The sequence below is a fragment of the Haemaphysalis longicornis genome, unplaced genomic scaffold (genome assembly GCF_048455015.1).
Source record: "Haemaphysalis longicornis isolate Haplotype H1 unplaced genomic scaffold, Haemaphysalis longicornis Haplotype H1 scaffold_1, whole genome shotgun sequence".
NCBI lineage: Eukaryota > Metazoa > Arthropoda > Arachnida > Ixodida > Ixodidae > Haemaphysalis > Haemaphysalis longicornis.
Genome location: NW_027526203.1, coordinates 329569495 through 329591891, shown reverse-complemented (window position 1 = coordinate 329591891; position 22397 = coordinate 329569495). Strand labels below are relative to the sequence as shown.

Here is a 22397-nt window from a genome sequence, read left to right as displayed (position 1 = left end):
AGCAGGGAAAGAAGACAAGGCACCTTGTTCTCTTCAAACTAAAGTTACCAAAAAGCCATGCAAGCGAGGTTCACTACTCTGAAACAATTCATTAAAATCTTCAAGCCACATACACGACAAGCTTCTTGCAGAAGGCGCCAGCAGCAGCTGTTTCTTACGAGGAGGTAGAAGTGTTGCCCGAAATGACAACTTCTGGTTGCCCCTAGACTTGGCACCAGCCGCATTCAGCATGCAAGCATAGACCAACACACACGAGTGGCCTCAACTAGTTTATTTTTGTTTTTGCTCAATCATGCAGGCATTAGAATTGCAAAACACAATTTGAGATCATAAGTGCACTTCACATCGCACTACTGCAAGGGCTGTCGTAAGAAGTCATGTTTCAGAGCATCTTCAGCAGTGATTCGAGAGCTTGGGTCAGGGTCAAGAAGCTTGGACAGCAAGTCGTATGCAGAATCAGGTACATGCAGCCATGAGTCATGGTACCTAAACCGGTTTCCTGATGGATTAAGGCCATTTCTGGCACGGATGCCCCTCAGCTTCTCACACAAGGTTTTCAAGTCCAGCGTCGGCTTCAAATGGCTGAGCGTAAGCCGCTTCCCTGAAGATGGTACAAGCGAGAGAAATGTGTTAGAAAACACGGAATTGGTCAAACAGCAGTATAAGGGGACCCAATCACATGGTAACAAGCCCAAAACAATAAAGGCGTTGCTTTTTTACATAGCCCAATTTTGGTTGGCAAAGTAGCCAATGCGGCAGCAAAGCTGATTCTGCGAGGTCAGCTGAAGTATCATGTCACGGACCCAATCATTTCAATGGGTCACGTCAAGGACCCATGTATCATGTTGAGGACCCTAGCTGAGAAAAGCCCCACCCTGCACAAAACCTGCGCATTTCAACCCGGCCAAGCTGATCCAAGTTTAACCCTTTATGAAGCCACAGCCAAGACTGTGCAGGCAACTGTGTTGATGCAAACACTATGTACACAGTGCAAAACCACACTTGCACTTCAGTTTAGGGCACAGCATGGCTCTAAGACATTTGGTAAGCCAATAACAAGCTTTTTTTTTTTCCACTTTACTGCAATGTGCTGGCGACACAACAACAATGGATGATAACTCGCCAGGGAGCAAACTGCTTACAGGAGGGCCCACGAAACCGTTATTCATTTGAGAGTTTTGGCGCCCCGTATGCTCCGTCTGTTCCATGGTTACCGTGTTGATTGGGATCCGACGGCGCCTGCGTACGCAGGCACGGCAAGGAGCACGCACCCCACTGTAACGAATGCGCGGACATGACGAGGGCCGGCCTGCGAAACTAATCCACCCTACCGCAACGAACGCACAAGTGCCCAGACGGGTCCTGGTCAACACAGTACACCTGTAAAACACGGAGCATACGGAGTGCTAAAACTCTCTATTAACACGGGTGGTCGGCACCAGCAGGCACTTTTACACGAGCACTCTCCATTTCTCAGAATTGGTTCATCTTGCAAAAGCTTAGCTACCACATTAAAGTTTTTTTTTTCAACACCGTATAGGAAAAGCTATGATACGATGCGTCTGAGTAGGTGCACTGCTACGTGAAAGTTCCAATTGGGGTTCAGTGTCCTAAGGCTACACTTTGGCTCTGAGACATGCCACAGTGTAAGGCGATAAGAATTTACACCTGGGAAATGCACTAAAATCTCATACACATGGCTTTTTTGTACACCTCCCCAGCAGTACACCGCAGCCCCAACACCAATCTCACCACATTAGCCACCATTACCTCAGCGCATAGATAGGATCCACCAGTGCCAAATTAACCCTTTCAGGGTCAATGACGTACATGTACAGTCGCGCTCACTATGACCTACACCGCTCATTAGTATTCAGACAATTATATCGTCAAAACAATGACTATGGGCATATACGTTAGGATAAGGATTGATTCATTAGGACGTTGTTCTCCTAATGCGAACTTGGTCTTTAACCCCGGGTGCCAGACAAAGGTCATATAAAGCTGTGAATACTAATGAGCGGTGTAGGTCATAGTGAGCGCGACTGTACATCCCCTGCAAACACCTTCAATATGGTCAATGAAGTACATATGTCATCGCTTCATTGTTTAAAAAGCGCACCTTTTCTGATCGTTTTTCTCGCTTGGCATGTGCTGCCACACTGCAGAAATACGCGAAATTCCTTTTTGCACGGATGGCTCTTCTTCTTTTATTTCTTTATGCTTTACTACAGCAGTGCGTCGGCTATATCTGGTCACGCGCGGCCGCGCAGCAGCTAGTTCCGGTTTTGTCCTCCGGACGCTTCCCGCTTCTTGTGCCCACAAAACTTTAGAATTTTTCTTGTGTTACTCGTGAATAAATCCCGTGTATGTAACAACAAAAACGACTTTTTTGTCCCTTTATGGTCACCCTAAGAAAATTAGGACAATTTTTTTAAAAATAGATTTGCCCGAAGAATTTAAATCAGCAATAAAAAAATCGACCCTGGAGGGTCAGATTTGGCAAAACAATTTGACCGTCAAAGGGTTAAAGAATGTCGCAACGTGGTCAGACGAGGACACGTACCCATTCGTTCGGCGGCCAACTGGACAGGATGGCTTCCAACCACTGTGATTATTTCCGCCAAAGCAGTGAGATCATCTTGTGAACGAAAAAAAGGGTAGCGGCCACTCAACATGCAGAGCATCATGACACCCGCTGCCCATATGTCCACAGCTGTGGTCTGGCCTCGATATTTCATGAGCACTTCGGGGGCCCGGAAACCTGGAGTCCCAGCCCGAGGTGCCACTTCTCCAGGCCTGCACACGACAGAAATGCACAAGTATGAGTGAGGGAGCGAGAAGACTGAGCTATCTAAACCAGTACCGCTCCTATGAAAATGCCCCAAAGCGAAGAGCTGCCGTTTTTTATCAGACCTGATGTTACTTTGAATTCTGCACCAATAAAAAATGCTACTGCCCTGATGAACGGAATCTCCCATTGCACACTCATTGGGAGAATAGCTTCGCCACTGGGCAATAGAAGCAACTCCTAATTTTTGTTAAGAACAGACACGCACGCGCACGCACACACTTTAATAAAAACAAAATGGCTGCCATCCCACCCTGCGAAACTGGATGTCCAGCGAGGCTGTTGTAAGCCACTACACATGCTGACGGGGGAGGGTTATGAAATATTCCTTGTCGTCTTGGTGGGCTTGTCACTTGCGCTAGGCTTCTCTGGAGGCAAATGACGGGTCCTGCCTAGCCCATGCATGCACTCGGCGGCGTCTCGGGCAAGAACTGTGGGGTCACACCCAGCCCGACACATGCGTGACCTTGAATGATGTCAACCCCCCCCCTTTTTGAGAGCAGCTGCAAGCCTAAACCACTGCCAGGAACACGGGGGTCCATTGTTCACGGGCGCCTTACCATCCATCTTGCTGTTTTGATGCTTGTTTTGTCATTGTTTTTGACAAACACTGATCTCTGTGCTATACGCCTGTTTAACCTGATGCATGCACTCAGCATCTTGGGCGAGAACTGCTCGATCCTGCCTGGGTTTCTTGCTTACAAGACGAAATTTTCAATGCTTCGCTGTAAAAACAGCTCGTGTGATTGCTAGTGAAAGCTGAGCATACAATCCCATGGCTGCAGACGAATCAATATCTGTTAAGGATCACGAACTTGTGAAATGTTTATGATAGCAGGAGAGCTATCTATTGAAATTAAATGTGATCTGATCACAGACTTGGAAATAAATATTGCTGGGAGGGCAGCTTTTAGGTGCACGCTGACACGCTAGGGCCTCAGTGAAGACATGAACTTATGGTCTCAATACTGTAATCAAATCTCGGCTTCCAGAGAAAAATTGCACCTTTAAGCACTATACATTATAGCCGACTTAAAGCGAACCCGGTTTCCTGCTACGACTTGTGTACTTGCAGTGCAACTTCAGTCCACTTTTAACGAAGAATTCTGAAGGGCCAGCATGGATATAATGAATAAAATGCGCCCAAAATGCACCAAATTCTGTGCAAAATGGCCGTTAAAAGTTGGACAAAGCTAAAATGAATTAAAATAGAGCTGCTCTGAACCACAGTGCACAGACCGCACCTCGCGCGAGCACATACAGCAGAGAAAAAGCGCACCAGTCGCACTGTTTTCACTGCGGAGAAGCAGGATGCTTCACTGGAAGACACGCTCCGAGCGTTGCTCAATGGATTGCTCCGAGCAACACCGCCTGTATCACATTGCCTATCATGTCTGCTGAAAATGGCGAAAGAGCCACTTTCCTGTTGCTCTCGCCTGCCCATCCCCACTCGCTAGCCTTTCTAGCTGTTGTGTCCGCCGGTCAGAACTACACAGTTTACAAGGCAGCGCCCTGGGCGCAGCCTTGTTGGACGATGCGATGCCTCTAGGACGCGTTTCTTGCCGTGATCTTCACTGGTGCCTGTGTGCACCGGCGAGTGCCAGCGCGGTTTGATGGGCGAATTTAACAATTCTCTTTTTTAGAGTTGCTGTTAATGGCCACTTGCCATTCAACTAGGTAGTGTGTGCTAACCTTCAGAGATTACTTAGTCACGAAAAATTGCATATAAAGCTTGTTCGAGGCTGTTTTGATTGGCATCCGTCAGCTTCTTGTTCACGTGTTTCATCCAACAAGGAACTCTTCGACGGCTTTCATATTTTCTATTTCTACATACACCCTTACAGAAGAAATGCCTAGCAGCTGTAACATCATGGAATATCACACAATTGCGCATGCATTAATATTGTTTCTAAAGCTTTTTCGACAGCTAACCTTTCCAGCATTCACTGAAATGGTTAACTATGGATGCATGATTGTATGAATATGAAGGGCTGCAATACACTGCATGGGTGTGGAAGTTGTGTGTATTCCTTGACCACTCCTTCGCGCATTGATGCATGATGAAAAAGCTGCAGTGCTCAGCATCAATTGTCAGTTTACTTACAGCAGATGCGGGTAGCCTTGTATTCCTGTTCCACGTGATCAGCTGTTGCCCGTTTCGTGTGTGCTAACTTGCGGCTATACAAATACACATGCTGAAACTGCCATATGGCATATGCCGTAGATGGGAAATCGCATATGTGTGGCAATTAAAAAGTGTGCTTATGCGGAAATAGTGCAGATGAAGTCCAACGTAATGTTAAGAAGTCCAACATAAGTGCAATAAGCAACAAGCGTCTGTTGCGAAAAAAATGTTTCCATTTCACTGAGGCTCCCCCCTCCCATCGTGATACGTATAAAATGTTTGAGAATAAAATAATAAAGCATTGTCTACCTATGCAGCACCCGTTTCCTCTATAGCTCCTGTAGGAACCTCTTATATAGCTCCCTGGAGGAGCTATATAGAGAAACTAACCATACCTGCCCCGCTCCTTTCCTTTGATGGCTTTTGCTGCAGTCCTAAGAAAAATCATACGTATAGATTTGCAACGCGAACACTCTCGCGATAAGTAGAGAAAAGTTGCAATGGATGGCAGGGAGGGCGAGCTGGTGTGTCCCAGCAAAAGCTCATTACACGAAGTGCGAGACTGCAAAAGTGATTTGACATAGAAACTGTGTACATACGCTTTATTTCTATGCAAAACTGTTGAGATTTTTCCGATCAGGGACGGACTAGAGTTGGGCAACAATGGTACAACAACCATGGGTAGCTAACCCCTCTATAATCATTTTTATTTTCTCAGCGAAAAACAGATACAGAGAACTGATTTCTGTTTCATATGTGCTCGTTATAAGCGGGCTGGGCTGCACCGAACAAACACCCTTTTTCAGCACTTGCATGACACAGCAGAAGGTAAAATTCTCTGGCGATGTACTTCACCAGTGACAATTACCAGGTCTTACCGTAGTTACCCGATTCTAACGCGCACTTTTTTTCCGGAAAAATAGGCCGTAAAATCGCATGCGCGTTAGAATCGGATTTGAAACCGAAACTGCCGAAATAGCGGAAATTTCGTCTAACCCATCGCCATCTCAAGATGGCGCCAAAGGTTTTAGGGTTTTAGCAATGATTTTTCGGACGCAGGAAGCCTAGGCGCCTAGGCTTTTCTATAGGAGTTCACACAAATCGTCGAATCATTCCACTTGCGTGCTTGATAACTACAATGGCAGCAGCGGCAATGAAGGTGCGCCGCTTCCGCGAGTTGCTAATGTGCGGCTCCCACGCGCTCACAACGAGTGGTCGGCTGAAGCGTGCGCCTCCGGAGAAGCTCGCGGGATGGGCGTGCGAGGCGTGGGCTACGATCCCATCGACAATGGTTGAACGTTCGTTCAGAAGTGTGGCATCGCAGACGCGCTTGACGGCACCGAGAAGGACATGTTGTGGTCAGCGGAAAGCGACAAGGAGCTCTCGGAGAGCAACGAGGAGTGAGATGAGAGATTATTTGGGGAAATAAATCGCCCATTTCTCTCGCATTCGTTTTTCTTGGTCACAAAGTTCCGTGCGTATTACAATCGGAGGTGCAAGTTTTTTTTTTGCCTGGAAAATTGGGTGTGCGTTAGAATCGGGTAAGTACGGTATTTACCAGGACAAGATTTCCCATAGCATTGGTGGAGTTTTAAATGTGCTACTGTAACGTTGACGCATTTACTGGTGATGGTCATACCTGCTTAAGCAAATGTTGCAGACTTCATTTTTCCCAAAGCAGTTGCAGCCTCTCGTCTTTCCACGTTGTGCTGGCGGAGTTAAAGGAGGTGGCGCGACTTTAAGCACTGGTGCCCCTTCAAGCACTGGTTTGGCCAAATCCAATGCAGCTGCTAGTGGCGTCGTTGCAGGGACTACTTTGACCAGGTTGTGAACGTTGATTGCGTGCAGTGGCGGTCCCGCGTGAACAACAGGCAGGCACTGGCGTTTTGCTGGAACTGTCTGCCAAGGGGGAGGGGAAGAAAGGGCAAGAGAGAGAAAATTACACTGATACTTGTGACCTTAAAGGGCTGGTGAAGAGCTTTTCAAAATTAAAAAAAAAAAAAAAAAAAAAAAGAGAGAGAAAAACACCCAAGCCATTTTTTTTTCGTCAAAAAAAAAAAAAAAAAAAAAAAAAAGGGGGGGACCTCTGCCCGCGGGCGCGGTGAGATCCCTGGCTGCCTTGCGCGATTGGCTGGCGGCAGATGACGTCATATTCGGAAGTGCCGGCGCTGCGGGGACCGCTCGGCCTGAAGATCTCATTCTGTTCCCGTTCAGATACCGGCTAGAAGGTCCCCTGGTGAATGGAGGGCTAACACAATCTTTCCTTAGAATGGGAGAGCCTGAGGGAAGTATGGACGCAACAGGTTTGCTCGCGGCGAGCTTTAGAAAGGGGTTCTCCCCTGACGACTCATGGCCGACTTGTTTCTCGGGTGCAGGGAAGTTGCGCAGATATTGGTTCGCCGCTTTCACTACCAGCGCTAGTCACAATCCCTAGCACAATTTTTCAACCAACCATCATCCCCATCCTCGAATGTGGAACTTTGTTTTTACATTTGGACAGGCGGCAACAAGCTCTGTGCAGCGGCCTGCGATGCGCACATGCAGCGCGGCCGCCGCCGGTCCCCGCGTCGCGCAGAGGTGGTGGTGCCGGGTCGCTGCTCGGCCAGTCAGTGGAACGTGGCATTGCTGCACATACGCATGTTTTAGAATAGGGGAGCCGAACGTTGGTCGTCCCCCAAAAGGTAGAGGAACCCAAGCGCAGCACGCTGGTCCCCGACGAGCTTTAGAACGCCTTCCCCAACAGCTCCAGCCGGCTCAGGTTGCACGGATCGCCGCTGATGTTGGGAACTTTAGGCTTAGCACCAAGGGAGATTGTTGGTCGCTGCTATCTCTACAATTGCGAATGACTATCCTTAACAAAGTTTTTCACCACACTATCATCCCCTTTCTCGCACGTGGAACCTTATTCCTACGTTGATAGTCATTCTAGCGATCGGTGCTGTGCTCATTCTTGCGCGCAGGTAACGCCATCCATCGGCCTCTCGCCGCATCTCGTGCTCGGGCAGGTTCGTTTGCTGCTGTCAACGAGCCTCCGCGACCAGTCGGCGCTCCGCATCGCGATACAAATTCGATCACCTCTTTCAAAATCACCTTGGATGACAATCCCTAGCACAATTTTTCACCACACTATCATCCTGTATTGCACGTTTACCTTGCTTTTCGCGACGGCCTTGATTTTGGACGGCAGCGAAGAGCGGTTGCTGCCGCGGCATGTTGGTGCGAGCCGTTTTGTGTGCCGTACGGGCATGCATGAGCGACGAGTGGGTGGAGCGCTTCCGCGCGCAGAAAACGCTTCATGCTTTCAGCTTGCTTGACTTCTTAAAATGTAGCTATTCAGCTAAGCTGTCGTCACAGCCAACAACGCTGATCGGGAAAATGAGCAAGAAGTTCGGGAAGCCCAGAGCCCAAAATCGACACGCCTGCTTAATTCGGAACTTCGGCCAGAAAACTGGGACACAGCAAAGTGGCGGCGAACGTCGCTGGCCGTCTTCCGAATATGACGGTACTTCCGGTCGCTGCCGCTCAGTTTCTCGCCCTTCCGGCCATGCGGCAAGGAGCAGTGGGCGGGGCGTAGGGTCAACTTTAACGATGAATACCGCTGTCCCCAAGCTAAAAATGACAAAAAAACTTTACAGGCATAAACTGACCAATGCAATAATTGTAAAAAGTAGAGTTTTTCCCAGTTTTAAAAGCGCTTCAGAAGCCCTTTAAGCAAGCACTCTTTGACCTTGGGCAAGTGTTCAAGGTAACAAATGTGCAATATCGCCCTCCGCAAGTGAATAAAAAAACATGGGCTGGGACCCAGGGCCCACCCTCAGTCAGACACTTGGCCACGTTCTCATTAAAGCAGTAGTGACACGAAAGTCCAAAGCTGAGATAACTATGCAAAATGCTTCCTTTTTATCAGGAAATATCTCCCAGCAGGTTTCACTAGTAACCGTTCAGTATAACATATTTTAAATCCATTTTAACGGGGCCCTAAATAGGCTGCCGAATGTTACGATTTTGCGTGCGCAGTCGCTGGAGTACTATCCAAGGAACGTAATCCCGCAAAAATTGTTTAAATGCGTGAAGTATTAGCCGAGTTATCGCTCATTAAAAGGGGCCACGCATAAGGCCTGGGGCTCTCCTCCTCTAGTAGCTCCTCCGAAGCACCGTGGAAGCCACGCCGTCATCGATCCGGCGCAAGACCACCGAGAGAAACGGCAATCCATCACCCTCCTTGATGTACGTGCAGTCATTGGCTGCGCTAAACCCTGCGTGCGCTTTTTTTTTTTAGTACTCGACACGCATGCTCCGCCCACCAGATTCCGGTTGCACGGTGAGCGCTGTTGCTGTGGTTCGTGTTCGCGGCACCGTACTGGGCAATGTCTCGTGCGTCATAGAGGCGCGTCAGAGCCAGAAAGAACTGCGTCAGAGCGCGGCAGTGTGGCGGCAAGGTATGGCTGGTGAGCCAGGCAGGAGACAAAGTGAAATCTTTTTTTCGTGTTTGTGCGGCCCCTGCTTTACGCAGAGGTGTAATATTTGGTATACGTGTCCGTGAAGAGGTACTCTAGCGATTGCGCGATTGAAATGGCGACCTTCGGAAGCCTATTTAGGGCCCCTTTAATCTTTGCCCGCATGAGACAGACCAGAGCGGGCTGACATGACATCATCTGCTCCTTGCCCCAAACTGCCGACGTTGGGGCTCCCGTGACGTAGAGAACGCACTGGCTGTAGTTGGCGCACGCGCTGCTACGCCGTGTGTACACGACATGGTTTTGGGACTGACGCCATGCTGCCCGGGCACGTGGGGATGGTGAAAAAGCTCGACCGGTCTAGGCACGTGCGTGCGCTGGCTTGCGCAGATTGGAAGTGGTGCGACAGGAATGGCGACGTCATGATTGATTGTGGGGTTTAACGCGCCGACGCAACGCAGGCGATGAGGCGCGCCGTAGTGGAGGGCTCCGGATTAATTTTGACCACCTGGGGATCTTTATCGTGCGCCGAAATCTCGTACACACGGGCGTTTTTGCTTTTCGCCTCCATCAGAAAAGCAGCCGCCGCAGCCGGGAATCGAACCCGCGACCTTGGGCTCAGCAGCGCAACGCCTTAGCCACTGAGCCACCGCGGCGGGTGAATGGCGACGTCATGGGCGCCCTCCTGTCATGGCGGCCGCTCGGCATTCGTTTTGTCGAAACCGAAACTGACACGAATAAACGATGCCGTAAATGATTGTTTACACTGCGATCGACCGTCTAATGTGCGATTCTGATATTAGTGGGCTGGCGGGCACCCAAAGCAATAATAATAATAATAATAATAATAATAATAAAAAATGCAACGAAAATTTCATGTCAGTACTTCTTTAAGACTTACACGAGAGTAGTGGGAGGCCCTCCTCCAGCTCATTCAGGCAGTGCTTGGGTATGACTGGTAACAGGAGCTTTTATGGAAGGGCAAATAAAGATGTTTTCTCTCTCTCTCGCCCTAGAGCTAAAATCTTGAGCCACCACTGGATGTTACTGCACATACTGCTCAGCTCAGTGAAGACCAGCATTAGGTACTCCATATAGGAAGAGATTACTGAAAAAACTATAGCGCAAAAGACAGGCCAAAGGAACACAGTCCAACAAACAGGAATTACGCCGCATGCAGTCCGGTGGGTCATGATGATTTTCCTATTGCATCAAGAAGGCTACCTCCTTATCGGCAAGCGCCACAGACAAGGAGATAATGCACTTATCGCCGGCCCTCGTGATATGAAAAGCTTCCAGTATCTCCCTCTCAAGCTTGTCACTGGAATGTGCAAGAAACTTGGTATCATTCAGAATCGGTTTGCACTTGCAGTGCTTGCAATGGTGTGCCAAATGTCCCCCAGCATTATTATTAAGAGCCCAGATTGTTCTCGTGCCCTTTCATTGTAGCAACGGCCAGTTTGCCCAATATAAACACGTTTGCAGTTCAGTAGGATTTCATACACCGCATTCCTCATACTGCACTACATATTTTTTAGAGCAAGGGCTTCGCTTCGCCTTGGTCCTTATCGGGCATATCTTTGCCAATTTGCAAGGTGCACTGAAAACTACGTTAACGTTATGCCTTTGTGCAACCTTCTTAACTCTTTCGTTACCGCAGGAAATTGACCAATTTTGAAGGGTATAACAAAACATTTTTTTGTGCTATACTTATTGGTTAGGCACACATTGCAGTGACATAAAATGCAGATTATTCCACGCGCTTTCCAACGACACCAGTTTTAATAATGTTTTCCTAAATAATGATTCCGAAAAAAATTATCGTATTCGAAATGTTTGTCCACGTGTCGAAGAAAATAGAAAAAAGTAAGTTGTGTATAATAAACCACCAGTAGTAGAAAAAATTTAGAATATACATTTTGTAGGTAGTCATTTCAAAAACCCGTCCTAGAAAAAAAATTGAGTTGCGCGGTACAATTTGTCAGGTATAAAAGAAAATGTTAGCCCACGTGGTGCCCATGCCATGTGGTGAAGCCCAACCTCTATTCCAAGTTTTGCTATTTTGGATAGTTCTCTAGAAGAAATCTGGTGGTTTGACATTATTAAAGGCCCAAACTAGCCTCCACGTGATGTAAAAACACCTTGTCAATGATAATGACCGGCACAATATTGAAGGCAAGCAAGCGATGTGAAAAAATCCGCTTGAAGTTGAGAACCAAACTCTTTGGTGGATGCTTGTTGACGTTCTGATGATCACTTATAAGTCAGAACTTTCATTTGCGGTTTATTATCGTGTTCTGACTCACTATGGTAGCCCTGCTTGCAGGAATAAAGTACGATGCGCTAGAATCATGCCCAGCAAGCTTTCACCAAGCCGCCGTCGGGCTGTGAAGCGAGTTCAGCACTACGAGCCTACTACCGTATAATGCGGAATATAGGTCGAGATTTTTTACAGAAAAATTTCCCGAAAAGTCACCCCTCGACCTATATTGCAGTCACTGGCAGTTGTCATCTGGCGACCGGGCAGCCCATCGAGCCCATCCAAATCCCAAAGGCACCATCGCCCCCACCATCAATCGGGCGCGACGCCATCTTTGTTTTGTTGCTCCTCTCGCTGTTGGCGAATGTGTGCGTGCAATTTTCTTCTCGCTCAAAATGAGTTTAGGCACTTGGTGCCAGTTTACAGCAGCATTTAAAAGAAAAGTTGGGAGTTTTCCAAGGCCAATGACGTGTCCGCTTTGCGCCAGTTCGGTATCGCCAAAAGAAGTGTTGCTAGTAGCGTTAGCTGAAGGGGCAGCTCTCGGTATGCAATGCTCGGAAGGCCTCATTACATGGGCGCTGCTCTGTGCACCTGTGCTGCTGTACAAAGGGGCAAATTTTGTCCGCTAGCGTCGTGCGATGTCTCTACGAATCGATACCCCACGATGTTTGCTGACCGCCTGCACAGACTGGCTATCGCTTCGGTCTGCCCACGAATGTGCCATGCTTTGCGCTCACTTTACGATGACATCGTCTTGCGAGTGTTTAAGTGCTGCATAAGCAATTCCCTGGACTGCACTGAGGACGACCTGCTGTGTGGGCGACAGCGAGCCAGAAGCAGTCGTCCAACGATACTTCAGACAGTTTTAAATGAGTAATTTGAGATGAAACAAGTTATAGTCTCAATAAAACAATGATTGGTAACTAATTATTTTTTTTTCATTTTTTGGCTACAAGGTAAGGGGGTCGACCTATATTCCGCATTATACGGTACATTGCAGCGCCACCTAACAATTTCGAAAAGAAACAAATACAAGGTTGTTGGAGACTTTGTCAGAATAGACAGTACTACTAAGAAGCGACACTAGACCTCCGGAAATACTCGTATGAAACCGAAACTGGCCGGTGAACAGCTGGCGGTGTTCAAGGCCAATTGGAAGCGTTCTCCTCGTCTGAACTGATACCCCACGACTTGGTGTTATCGTTTGACTTTCAGCGGAAGCTCTTATCGCAGATGCAAGGCGTAGATAAAGTGGAAGCGCGAGCGGCATGCTTGTTTTGAGGAGCAGTAGCGGGCAACGGAGGCGCCGTGGCAAATGAGCTTGTAGTTGGGTAACTGCGTAGTAGCGCCAAATATGAATTTTGCAATGCAAAAACGAAACCGAAACTGCTGGAAACTGGTTGAAAATGTCAGGCACACTTGCTAGACATGCGGGGGACCATCAGAAATAAGCTTTGTGAGAATAAGCTGCCCTTTGTCCGAACCAAAGATCATTAGTGAATAGCTGGGGCCATTTTCAAGTAATTATCACCTCTCAACGCTGTCGGATTACAAAGCTGACCCCATTATTTGGTATCTGACGTGCCAGGAGCCTTTTGACAAAAAAAAATATTATGGTAATGCAGCCTAACCACGACCTGCATCCTTTTTTCTCAAATGCAGCAGCCACGCCCCCTTCCTCAAAAACACATGCACCTCAGCTCGCAAAAAACGCCACCAAAAATCTCAATGTCGCCGGAGCGGGAAAATTTAAACTGATTCTAAAAGGGCAGTGCCTAAACTAACCACTGGCCGCATTAGGTATGTGGGAAACGAACACAACATGTCGAAATAGGCAATATAAATCATCGATCACCGGTGATCGATTTGAATAGGCGTGGTAACGAAAGAGTTAAGGTTGTGAGACACCCTGTGCCAATAGACTTTATGCAAAAGTGCCGCCATCTACCGAAAGAAATATGAAACGAGCACGCGGCGCCATGTTGGGGGATGGCGGTCGCGGGATTGCTGGGTACGGAGCGTGTGAGGGGCTTTCTCGGCTTGTCGATCCTTTTGTGCGACGAGTGATCTGTGCGACGAGTGATCTGTGGACCTTTCTCTATTGCCCACATTTGCGAGCGACTTCGTAAATACGCATTATGCATCAAAAAAAGCAGTCAGGGAGGCACCAACAGGGAAGCTTTTGGAGGCTGTCGCGTTTCTTCTTCTTTTTTTTTTGGGGGGGGCTTTGAGAACGCAAACATTGAAAGTACATTCGTGTTGGTTCGCATCCTGCGCATTTCTCAGGAGGTCATTCCTGAAACGCTTCGAAACTTGCGGGCTGTCCCGAGGTTGGAATTGGGGAGAGGGGGCATTTGTCTGGGACGCAGAAAAAACCCGCAAAAAAAAAAAAAAAAAAAAAAAAAAAGAGCATACCTGACATTTTTTAACAGCAGAGCTGTTTTAGATGGCCGTGATGTGTAGCGCGTAACGTGTGCGGCATGTAACGTGATGCATTGTCAATAGATTACCAATAATTTGCCGAGCGCTGGTGAGCGCATGCCTCGCGGCGACCGCCGAGCGTCCTCTGCACACGCGAAGGCCGCGGCTTTAGAAAAAGAAAAAGAAGGGAAAAAAAAAAAAGCAAGGAGCGAGAAAATGTCGAGCGCTTGTCAGCGTGTGCCTCGCGGCGACCGCTGAGCGTCCTTTGCTCGCGCCGTGGACAACAAAACTGGGTGCACACTACCGCTTAAAAAATTCAGCTCGAGAAATCTGATCTTAGGAAAATAGGATACGGTCGAACAGCAGGCGACGAGTGGTAAATGACCGAATATACGGAATTACTACGTACGTTACTTGCGCTACTCATGGTGCTACGTGAAGGTTGCAACTCTTGCGGATCCCTTATTTCCTGTAATGTTTGGCAAACGAAAGAATGCGTAGTACTTCCATAAAAGCCTACCGAACGTCCAGAATAAATACAAAACGTGGGCGCGCAAAGCCCGAACGGCAGACTCGATCAAAACTCTACCCACACGATAAAGTACGGGCTGACCGATGCAGTGCGCCTTAACTACCAGCAGGCAGGAGTGCTCGGCGGCAAATACAGGGCTAGAAAATAGCTCACTTTGGGACCTTTTTAGTCCATCACATATTTTTCGTTTCATGACTTTGCATGCGATCTAGCTATATTACTGTGCGAAGGGAAGTCGACACCCGCAAGCGACCTCACGCAGGGCTCGAGTCATGCTTCCGTTGATAAAAAAAAAAAAAAAAAAAAGATGTGTAAGCTATTTCCGCGGTTGTCCTCGTATCATCTTTGTGCACAGCAAGTTACACGGCAGTATTTGGGCATCTTGGATAACGATAAATGCCGATTTGCACATCATTAAACCCGGGCTATCATGTACACAGCAGTATCCGGAGATGCAGGAATCCCCCAACATGGCGGAAGCGCACATGTTCCCGCAAGAGGGCGCCAGTTTTTGCATAAGGTCTTTACAGGATCACATGCACACTCTTCCTGTCAAGATGTTTGTTTTTCTTTGTTCACGCCTTCCTTTTTTTTTGTTTCTGAAGAAGCATATCACAAACATTGGAAATCATGCGCGACAGAAATCCTGCTTTGCTGAGCCTTGCTACTTGATTATTGAAGCTGCTTTCCACTTTGTGATCGTAAGACTTGCCTAGTGCTTCCTTTAGGCATGTCAAAGCTACTGCTCTCTTAATTAATTTAGAATGGGGGCTGTCGTACGAAATTAGCTGCTTCCTCAAGCGTGGCGGGTACTGAGCTTCAAAATCTAAGAATCGAATGCTCATGTCACTCGGCGGCTCGCAAGTGAATTTGATGGCGTCGGGCATGGTTTTAAACGTGTCGATGACCTTATCTGCAGCGGGTTCTAACCTCGACTGCGGTACATCGTGAGCGACTAACAGGATATTCATAGACGTATCTAATCAACGTAACAGCACCTGTCTCATCCAGACTGCTTTGAACGCGTTTGTAAACAAGTTTGTTAATAATAATTCTGGGGGACATTTTGCAGATCACTGCAGGCGCTGCAAGTGCAAACCGATTCTGAATGATACAAAGTTTCTTGCCCGTTCCAGTGACAAGCTTGAGAGGGAGGTACTGGAAGCTCTTGACATCGCAAGGGCCGGCGACAAGTGCATTAGCTCCCCGTCAGTGGCGCTTGCCGATAAGGAGGTAGCCTTTTTGATGCAATGGGAAAATCATCATGACCCGACTGCATGCGGTGTAATTCTCTTTCCCATGTATATAAACCTTTGTTTCTTCAAATCAAAATTTAGTTGGAAGTTAGCGCCCATCTGTTGGACTGTGTTCCTGCATCCCGCCTTTTGCGCTATCGTTTTTTCAGTATGTTCCACCAGCTCGCCTACATCAAGCTCCTGTAGCACGAGATTAGGTTTCCATCAGGTAAGCACAAAAGCCATTATTAGGAACAGCAGAAAGTTAACTCCGGCAACGCTCATTCAAATGTGCATGCAGCAGCACATATACTTTTTTTAGTGTAGACATTGTGTTACAAGAGCGGTACATAGGTAAACTCTAAAACAAAATTTCGGACCAGTTTGGAATGGTGCTTCTGGAAGTATTTTCTTCTTCAACAAAGACGCCCACCCACAGAAGTGACCCATTTTATGTATTGGTTGCGAGTGCATCAATAGCCGAGCCCCCCGTTGCAGATGCTGTGCTACACTGCCTCTTTTGCTTGCATGCAGCGCTTGCTTTGTGTCCACAACCCTCACTACCTGGTTTTCCTGGTCAAGTGTCCTGGGCCTCCTCCTCCCTGCCAGGGCTTGTGCAGGTTGCAAGAATACCACTTGCTTATTCTCTGGCACTTCCGACTCCCCGTCACTTGGCTCTGGGCTCTCGGGGAGATCACGCAGCCTCTGGGCAAGGCCGAAGTCCACCAAGGAGAACCTGTGCACAGGGGGCAACATGCTTGGGCGACTGGACCGCACACTTTGGGTGCATTCACGTGGCAAACAAACTGCATAGCAGGGGCCCTACAGTGCAAGCACTCTTCACGACAGACCTAATGCAGGGTGAGCAATACATGTAGCGCCCCACTCAAGCAGCTCTGAATTCAAAACCTAAGCATGCCAACCTTTTGGGTTCCCGGCTGTACAAAAAGTTGCTTGGCTTGACGTCCCTGTGGATAATGTCAAAGGAGTGAACATGCCGCAGTGCAATAAAGAGCTGGGTCATGTACTCCTGCACCTCGGCGACAGTCATTTCGCACACAAAGTCCTGCAATGACAAAGGGCCAGCAGAGTGAGAGCACTGCACGGCATGGGGCCACTGCTGCAAAAGCACTGACGGAGAACACTCACTTGGAATTTTTCATGAGGAAAGTATGGCATCACTATGGCAACATGCCCATTGTGCATGAGACACATTTTCACCGCCACAACGTTGCAGCTGCCCCTACAAGAAAAAAAAAAAAAAAAAAAGTGTTTCGGGAGACTCGTTGAATATCTAATAAAAGCAAACAAACTTAAACTGACAGCAGTCAAGGTATTGTACTGAAACTTCAAAATAACCTTCGGATGGGAGAAAGCAAGATATCAACGGGAACTGTGTTGTGTTGCCTTTTCCTGCCCTAGCGCAGTTTCTGAAGACAATCCCAAGCTATTATGTGGCTGGAGCAAAATACTTGTTACTTTCGCTAGAGCAACTTCAGCTGAAATTTAAGGAAATTACAGCCGGCATCCTTACAGTAAGCACCAGGCTTACTTTTGCTAAGACAATGACCTCGTGGCTAACGAAGACTTGCCAGATGAGGACATAAAACATAACTGTGCACCAATATTACTAATAGCATCCTCGATTAACCGCACCGGTGCACACCGGTGCGCCTTTTCATCCTCGATAAACTGCACCGGTGTGCACCGTCCGTCCTCGATAAACCGGGGTGCACCGTCGCGGGGCAATTTTTGGTTGCACCGCCGCGCACCAAGAGAGTCGACGGTGCGCAATCCCGAGATGCATCGCGGACGACGCCGGCAAAGGGGCTTCCTCCGCCGTCTGCTGCAGCGACGGCGCATCGCTGCACTCGTGTCAAGGCGGGAGGAGCTGTGTATTGTTGCTGACAAGGATGGCGTGCTTGTTTGTGAATTCATCGGGCAACGATGCGACAGGCTCTTAACGTGCGGTAACAACGGCCAGAGATTGTAAATGAGGACGCGAACTTCGTGTACTTCAAAGACGGCTGCATGCATTGCCAGACAGTTGGGGATGGACATTCGTTTCGTTCGGTCGAATTATCATGAACTGTCACCGGAGTGCCTAGGCGATGAAGACCTACTTGTTTTGCTGTAACGGAAGGGCGGAACAAAACAGGCACTCGCATTATGGCTCAAACGAAGGTGAGAAGCAGCTTGTATGTAGCTGTTTAGTGGAAGCGGTGGCGGTACGTTGTTCCGCATGTGTGACGGATTAAAGTTGTGCGTACATATAATCATTGGCCTTCAATAAATACCACTTTCTAATAGCGCTGTGTCTCCTTACAGTGCTGTATTGCTACTTGTGAACGTTTTTATGAGTTGATTTCTTAGATTAAGAGATGGAGCCTGGGTAGAACCGCCCCGTTTGTGCTCGATCAACGCTCCGTGCCGGTACGCACCGTCATGGGGCACTGTGCACCGCGCCGGTTTTGGGGGCAACACCGGTGCGTGTTTATCGAGGACGCTATAAGTGCCGACAGTCTCCACAATACAAACCCGCTGCAAAAAGTGCTTAATTTAGATTGTTTACTCTTTGACCAACAGTTTTCTACTTTGCAGGTAAGTTTGTCTGCCAAGCAGGCACTGCACCACCGCAAATAAATGAAACCCAAAGAGGAAAACAAAAAAATTTTTTCGGCACAATTAATTTATAAAAACAAAGTGCAGACATTCCAGGCCATCAATGGACTGCAAAAGCGTCTTGACTCAGCTTCAAAATCTTGAATTAGCATGTTCAGACTGGTATTTCATTAGTGATAGTGCCCTGCCTTTTTTCTTCACTGGTCTGCCTCAAGTAGGCCACAAATAACACCAGCTACAACTCCTCCCCGAGCCATGCAATCCCGCCTATGCTGTGCTGTGGCACATAATTGCATTGCGTTTCATCACATCTAATGCTACAATGAGGCAAAGACAATGCAGCTACTTGTGCCAGGGCGAACATGGTCTCGCAGAAGGCATTTATCACCTGAGCAGGCTATTTCCTTCTAAGGGCATGCAAAGTATATCAAATACATATACACAACAAAATGAAAGCATGAAGGCCAATAATTACAGGAAACAGACATTAAATTTAATATAGCCTAAAAATACAGACAAGCACATCCCGCAATTGACTCATTCGCTCAAAAATTTCACCAAGATTCTCATATAAACAGTTTCTGTACTTCCAGAAAACTATAGGCTGAGAGCTTTCAGGGGTCCCTCATAGCAACTGACCACTTTAAAGAACCTTTCTGCATTCACCACTTTAGTGGATGGTAGCCTTCCATATCTTTTGGGAGGACTTAATTCTATACTGCAGCTTTTACCACAACTATCCCACATCCTGCGATGATCATGACTGACCCAAGTCATTTCACAGCAGCCAAAACAGCATGTTGTAGCAACAAAACAATTTCAGAACCTCAAAAGCATGCTTTGGAGTGTTAAAAACTGCTTTAGTGTAGGAAGACAACCTACAGGAACACCAGCATGCATTTTCCAAGGCGGAGATAAACATGTCCATAAAATAATGCTTGTTACACTCGCATAACTCCGTCGCAAATTCACTCTTGCCCCATACTCCATTCCTCTTGCCCATCATCATCAGCATTTTGGCTCATATGTATGTATAGATAAGCAAAAGGTTGGTAATAAAAGTCACCTTCCTGTTTTTTACATCATGGGCTCTGCGTCGCAGCTGTTCTGCTTGCAGCGATTCCATGACACAAACAGCGGCTGCTATTTGTGTCACGATAAACTGGAAGCAAGCAAGGCAGCGGTGATGTATAGCGGGGTAGAAGCAACCGAATACGATGCTACCATGTACAAAGTGGTTTTGTCAGTTTTGGTAAAATCAGTTGTGTGTTCCCCAACTCCCATGGCTTTTGCTCCTCCGGATCACTAAGCAAAATATTTCTATATAGGACCCATGACCACTATTGACGCTTTGTTGATGAGAAGCATATTTTCCTCTTTAGGCTGAGTGAAGGTTGGTGTCAAGCCAACCGCTCATGTGCAGCCCCCACACCTCCTCGCATCGCGGTATCGTTGCAAGCATGGACGAGTAGTGCCATCCAGCGGCAGCCAAGGGAGGAGCTGCGTACCGCATACATTGTGCACACTTGAAAATACTGACTTTAGCCAAAATAAGTATTCGTTTTTTTTTTAGCACAGAAAAAGCATGCAGAAGGCCTTAATAAAAGTGGCTATGCACACAGTACTGCACAACTATCTGGCCAAGTACTGCAGGATCTATCAAATGGGCGCCCATGATACTGTTTGGATTTCGATGTTCAAACGTGACACTACACCAGTTAAGTTTTTATAAACTTGTGAAGGTGTACTGTTAAAATATTTGTCATGCAATCTTAATTATTTTTGGTGTACCTGTGCAGTATAAATGGTGGCAGCAATACCCGTCTTCACTATTTCTTACCTTATTTTAGAAAAGCTATGTGTAGGAGTGCTATATTCGTGTTCTCGGTGAGCTAGTTTATTGATCTAGAGCAACTTGTATCTTGTCTTCAGTGTCCCTTTAACAATACTTTTGATTTCTTCATATTTATCGTTGTGGTGTTACTTTAATTCTACTATTCAGCTTTTCAAATCCAGTTCCTGAACAAGACGACATGATCCGGCTCAGATATTTATTCTTTGTCATGAGCACTCTGTGGACAGTTCGCACTATATTTTAGTCAGCGGGGTCACTCATCCCAACAACAACCTCAAGTGTAATGAGGCTGCTGACTACAAATAGCATTGCAGGCACCTCCCACTGCAAGAACCATATGCTAGGCTTATGCAAATACAGTGGTTTTTAGCCCCAAAAGATTATTGTAATTTACTTCTACAAACACATCAGCTCACTTCTGACAAAATGTAGGAACATACTTATGCATGGCAGGGTACAGCTATCTAATCAATATACCGTAAATGTATTTGACTAGTGAGATCAGCAGCATACACAGGGTTTCATTTTGAAATGGGAAGGGGGGGGGGGGGACAGGAAAGGAGCAGGAAGGGGAGAGCTGCATCGTCCTCCGCCTTTGGCAGCGGAAAGTTCAGGGTGAAGACGCTTGGTTATGCAGCAGACAGCAGAAGAAACACCACCTGTACAATGCGGATTATAGACTGCAATGCTGCATTCATTCATGCTCTTTGAAGCGCCAGTGACCACGCAGCACCCGTATACTACTTAAGATGACACCAACGCAGATAACTTGCTATGACATGCACGTACTGTGAAGACTGAGATTTGTGTCATCAAAGTGCATACCCCATAAATACGGAGTTGATAGAGAAGGCAGAAAGAAATTTCAACCCTGAGAGAACTCCTCGTGCTCACTTCCTTACCCAACGTCTTTGAGGCACTTGAGCTCATTGGCGATTCTTACAGGGTGACTTGTAGGAATTAGGAACTTGATGGCAAATTCCTTTGTTGGGTCTGATCTGAGCCTAGCTTTGTAGACATGACTGAATGTACCTGCAAGTAGTGAATAACATTTAAATTTGCAGGTCTCAACAGGAAATGTGGCTTTCCTACATACCCTCGCCAATCTTTCCGTCAACGATAAAGTTCTTTTGAATTTGAGGAATGTAGGAATACAGGCGGAGATCGTCGTTTGCGGAACCTGCATAAATAACGGTAACGTTAGTGCACTTGCACGCACATCGCAATGGAAACATGTTGCACGAAGAAGCGCAATAGCTAGACATTCCCACTGCGCCATTTCATAACGTCGTCACAAGGAGACATCGGTTGTTACATGATTCGTGGAAGTCCTTACTTGACGGGAAGGCGCACGGGGGCCCGATCGCTGGCTGACGGCTTTTGAACAGACTTCCAAACATCCCCTGACATTCATGCTCACCGGGAACTCTTTCAGAAGGCTTCAGAACTTGCGTGGTCATTCTTGATCAATCTTTCTAGAGACAAAAAAGAAGAAATGGAACACAACACGGCAAGCTTGGTCACATGGCGCGCAGCGCTTTCGTGCTACACATTTAGTTCCCGCGAACTTAAAATACATGTAAAATGGTAGCAGTTAAATCAGTGTTTTTCAAGAAATCCTTTTTTTTTCTTTAGCTCCTATGCTTGCACGAGTTTCAGTTTGAACAACCACTCCAACGAACAATGCCATTTCAGCAAGCCCGTTACGTACTGCTTGCCTTCAACGTCTTTTGCTTGACGATCACCTGGCAGGCTATCCGTGACTTCGGGACAACTTCTACTCAGAACTGTTACACTAAAATTCCGGTACATTAAAAAAATAAAATTCCGGCAAAGAACACCAGATCTGCCCTTTGTTCCCAAGAGTTTCACCGGCACTTTGCCGGCCGTGCCACAGCCGCCACTGCCGCCACTGCTTCAGGAGACGCAGTGGCCAGACCAGTCAGACGGTCAGACCAGTCACACTGGCCCGATTGTTTCCCCTTGTATCTTGAACATAATTTTATCTAATTACTATAAAAATATTATTATTACAACAA

General features: G+C 47.3%; 1 protein-coding gene across 6 annotated transcripts; it reads right to left on the bottom strand.

The window, feature by feature from the left end:
• Positions 1–256: 256 nt before the first annotated feature.
• On the bottom strand, positions 257–22305 carry LOC144152051 (cell division cycle 7-related protein kinase-like). 6 transcript variants are annotated; one of them, XM_077683245.1, is made up of 10 exons: positions 22070–22305; positions 21695–21833; positions 21455–21538; positions 21261–21390; positions 17031–17124; positions 16805–16947; positions 16446–16617; positions 6616–6875; positions 2567–2799; positions 257–601 (listed from the first exon to the last, which is right to left on the bottom strand). In XM_077683245.1, exons 2-10 carry the CDS (start codon positions 21816–21818, stop codon positions 351–353), a joined length of 1491 nt encoding a protein of 496 aa, XP_077539371.1. In that variant the 5' UTR covers positions 21819–21833; positions 22070–22305; the 3' UTR covers positions 257–350. The 6 variants fall into 6 exon arrangements, with proteins under 6 accessions (XP_077539371.1, XP_077539394.1, XP_077539379.1 ...); XM_077683268.1 differs by having other exon boundaries at positions 21779–21833; XM_077683253.1 differs by having other exon boundaries at positions 21695–21829.
• Positions 22306–22397: the final 92 nt, after the last annotated feature.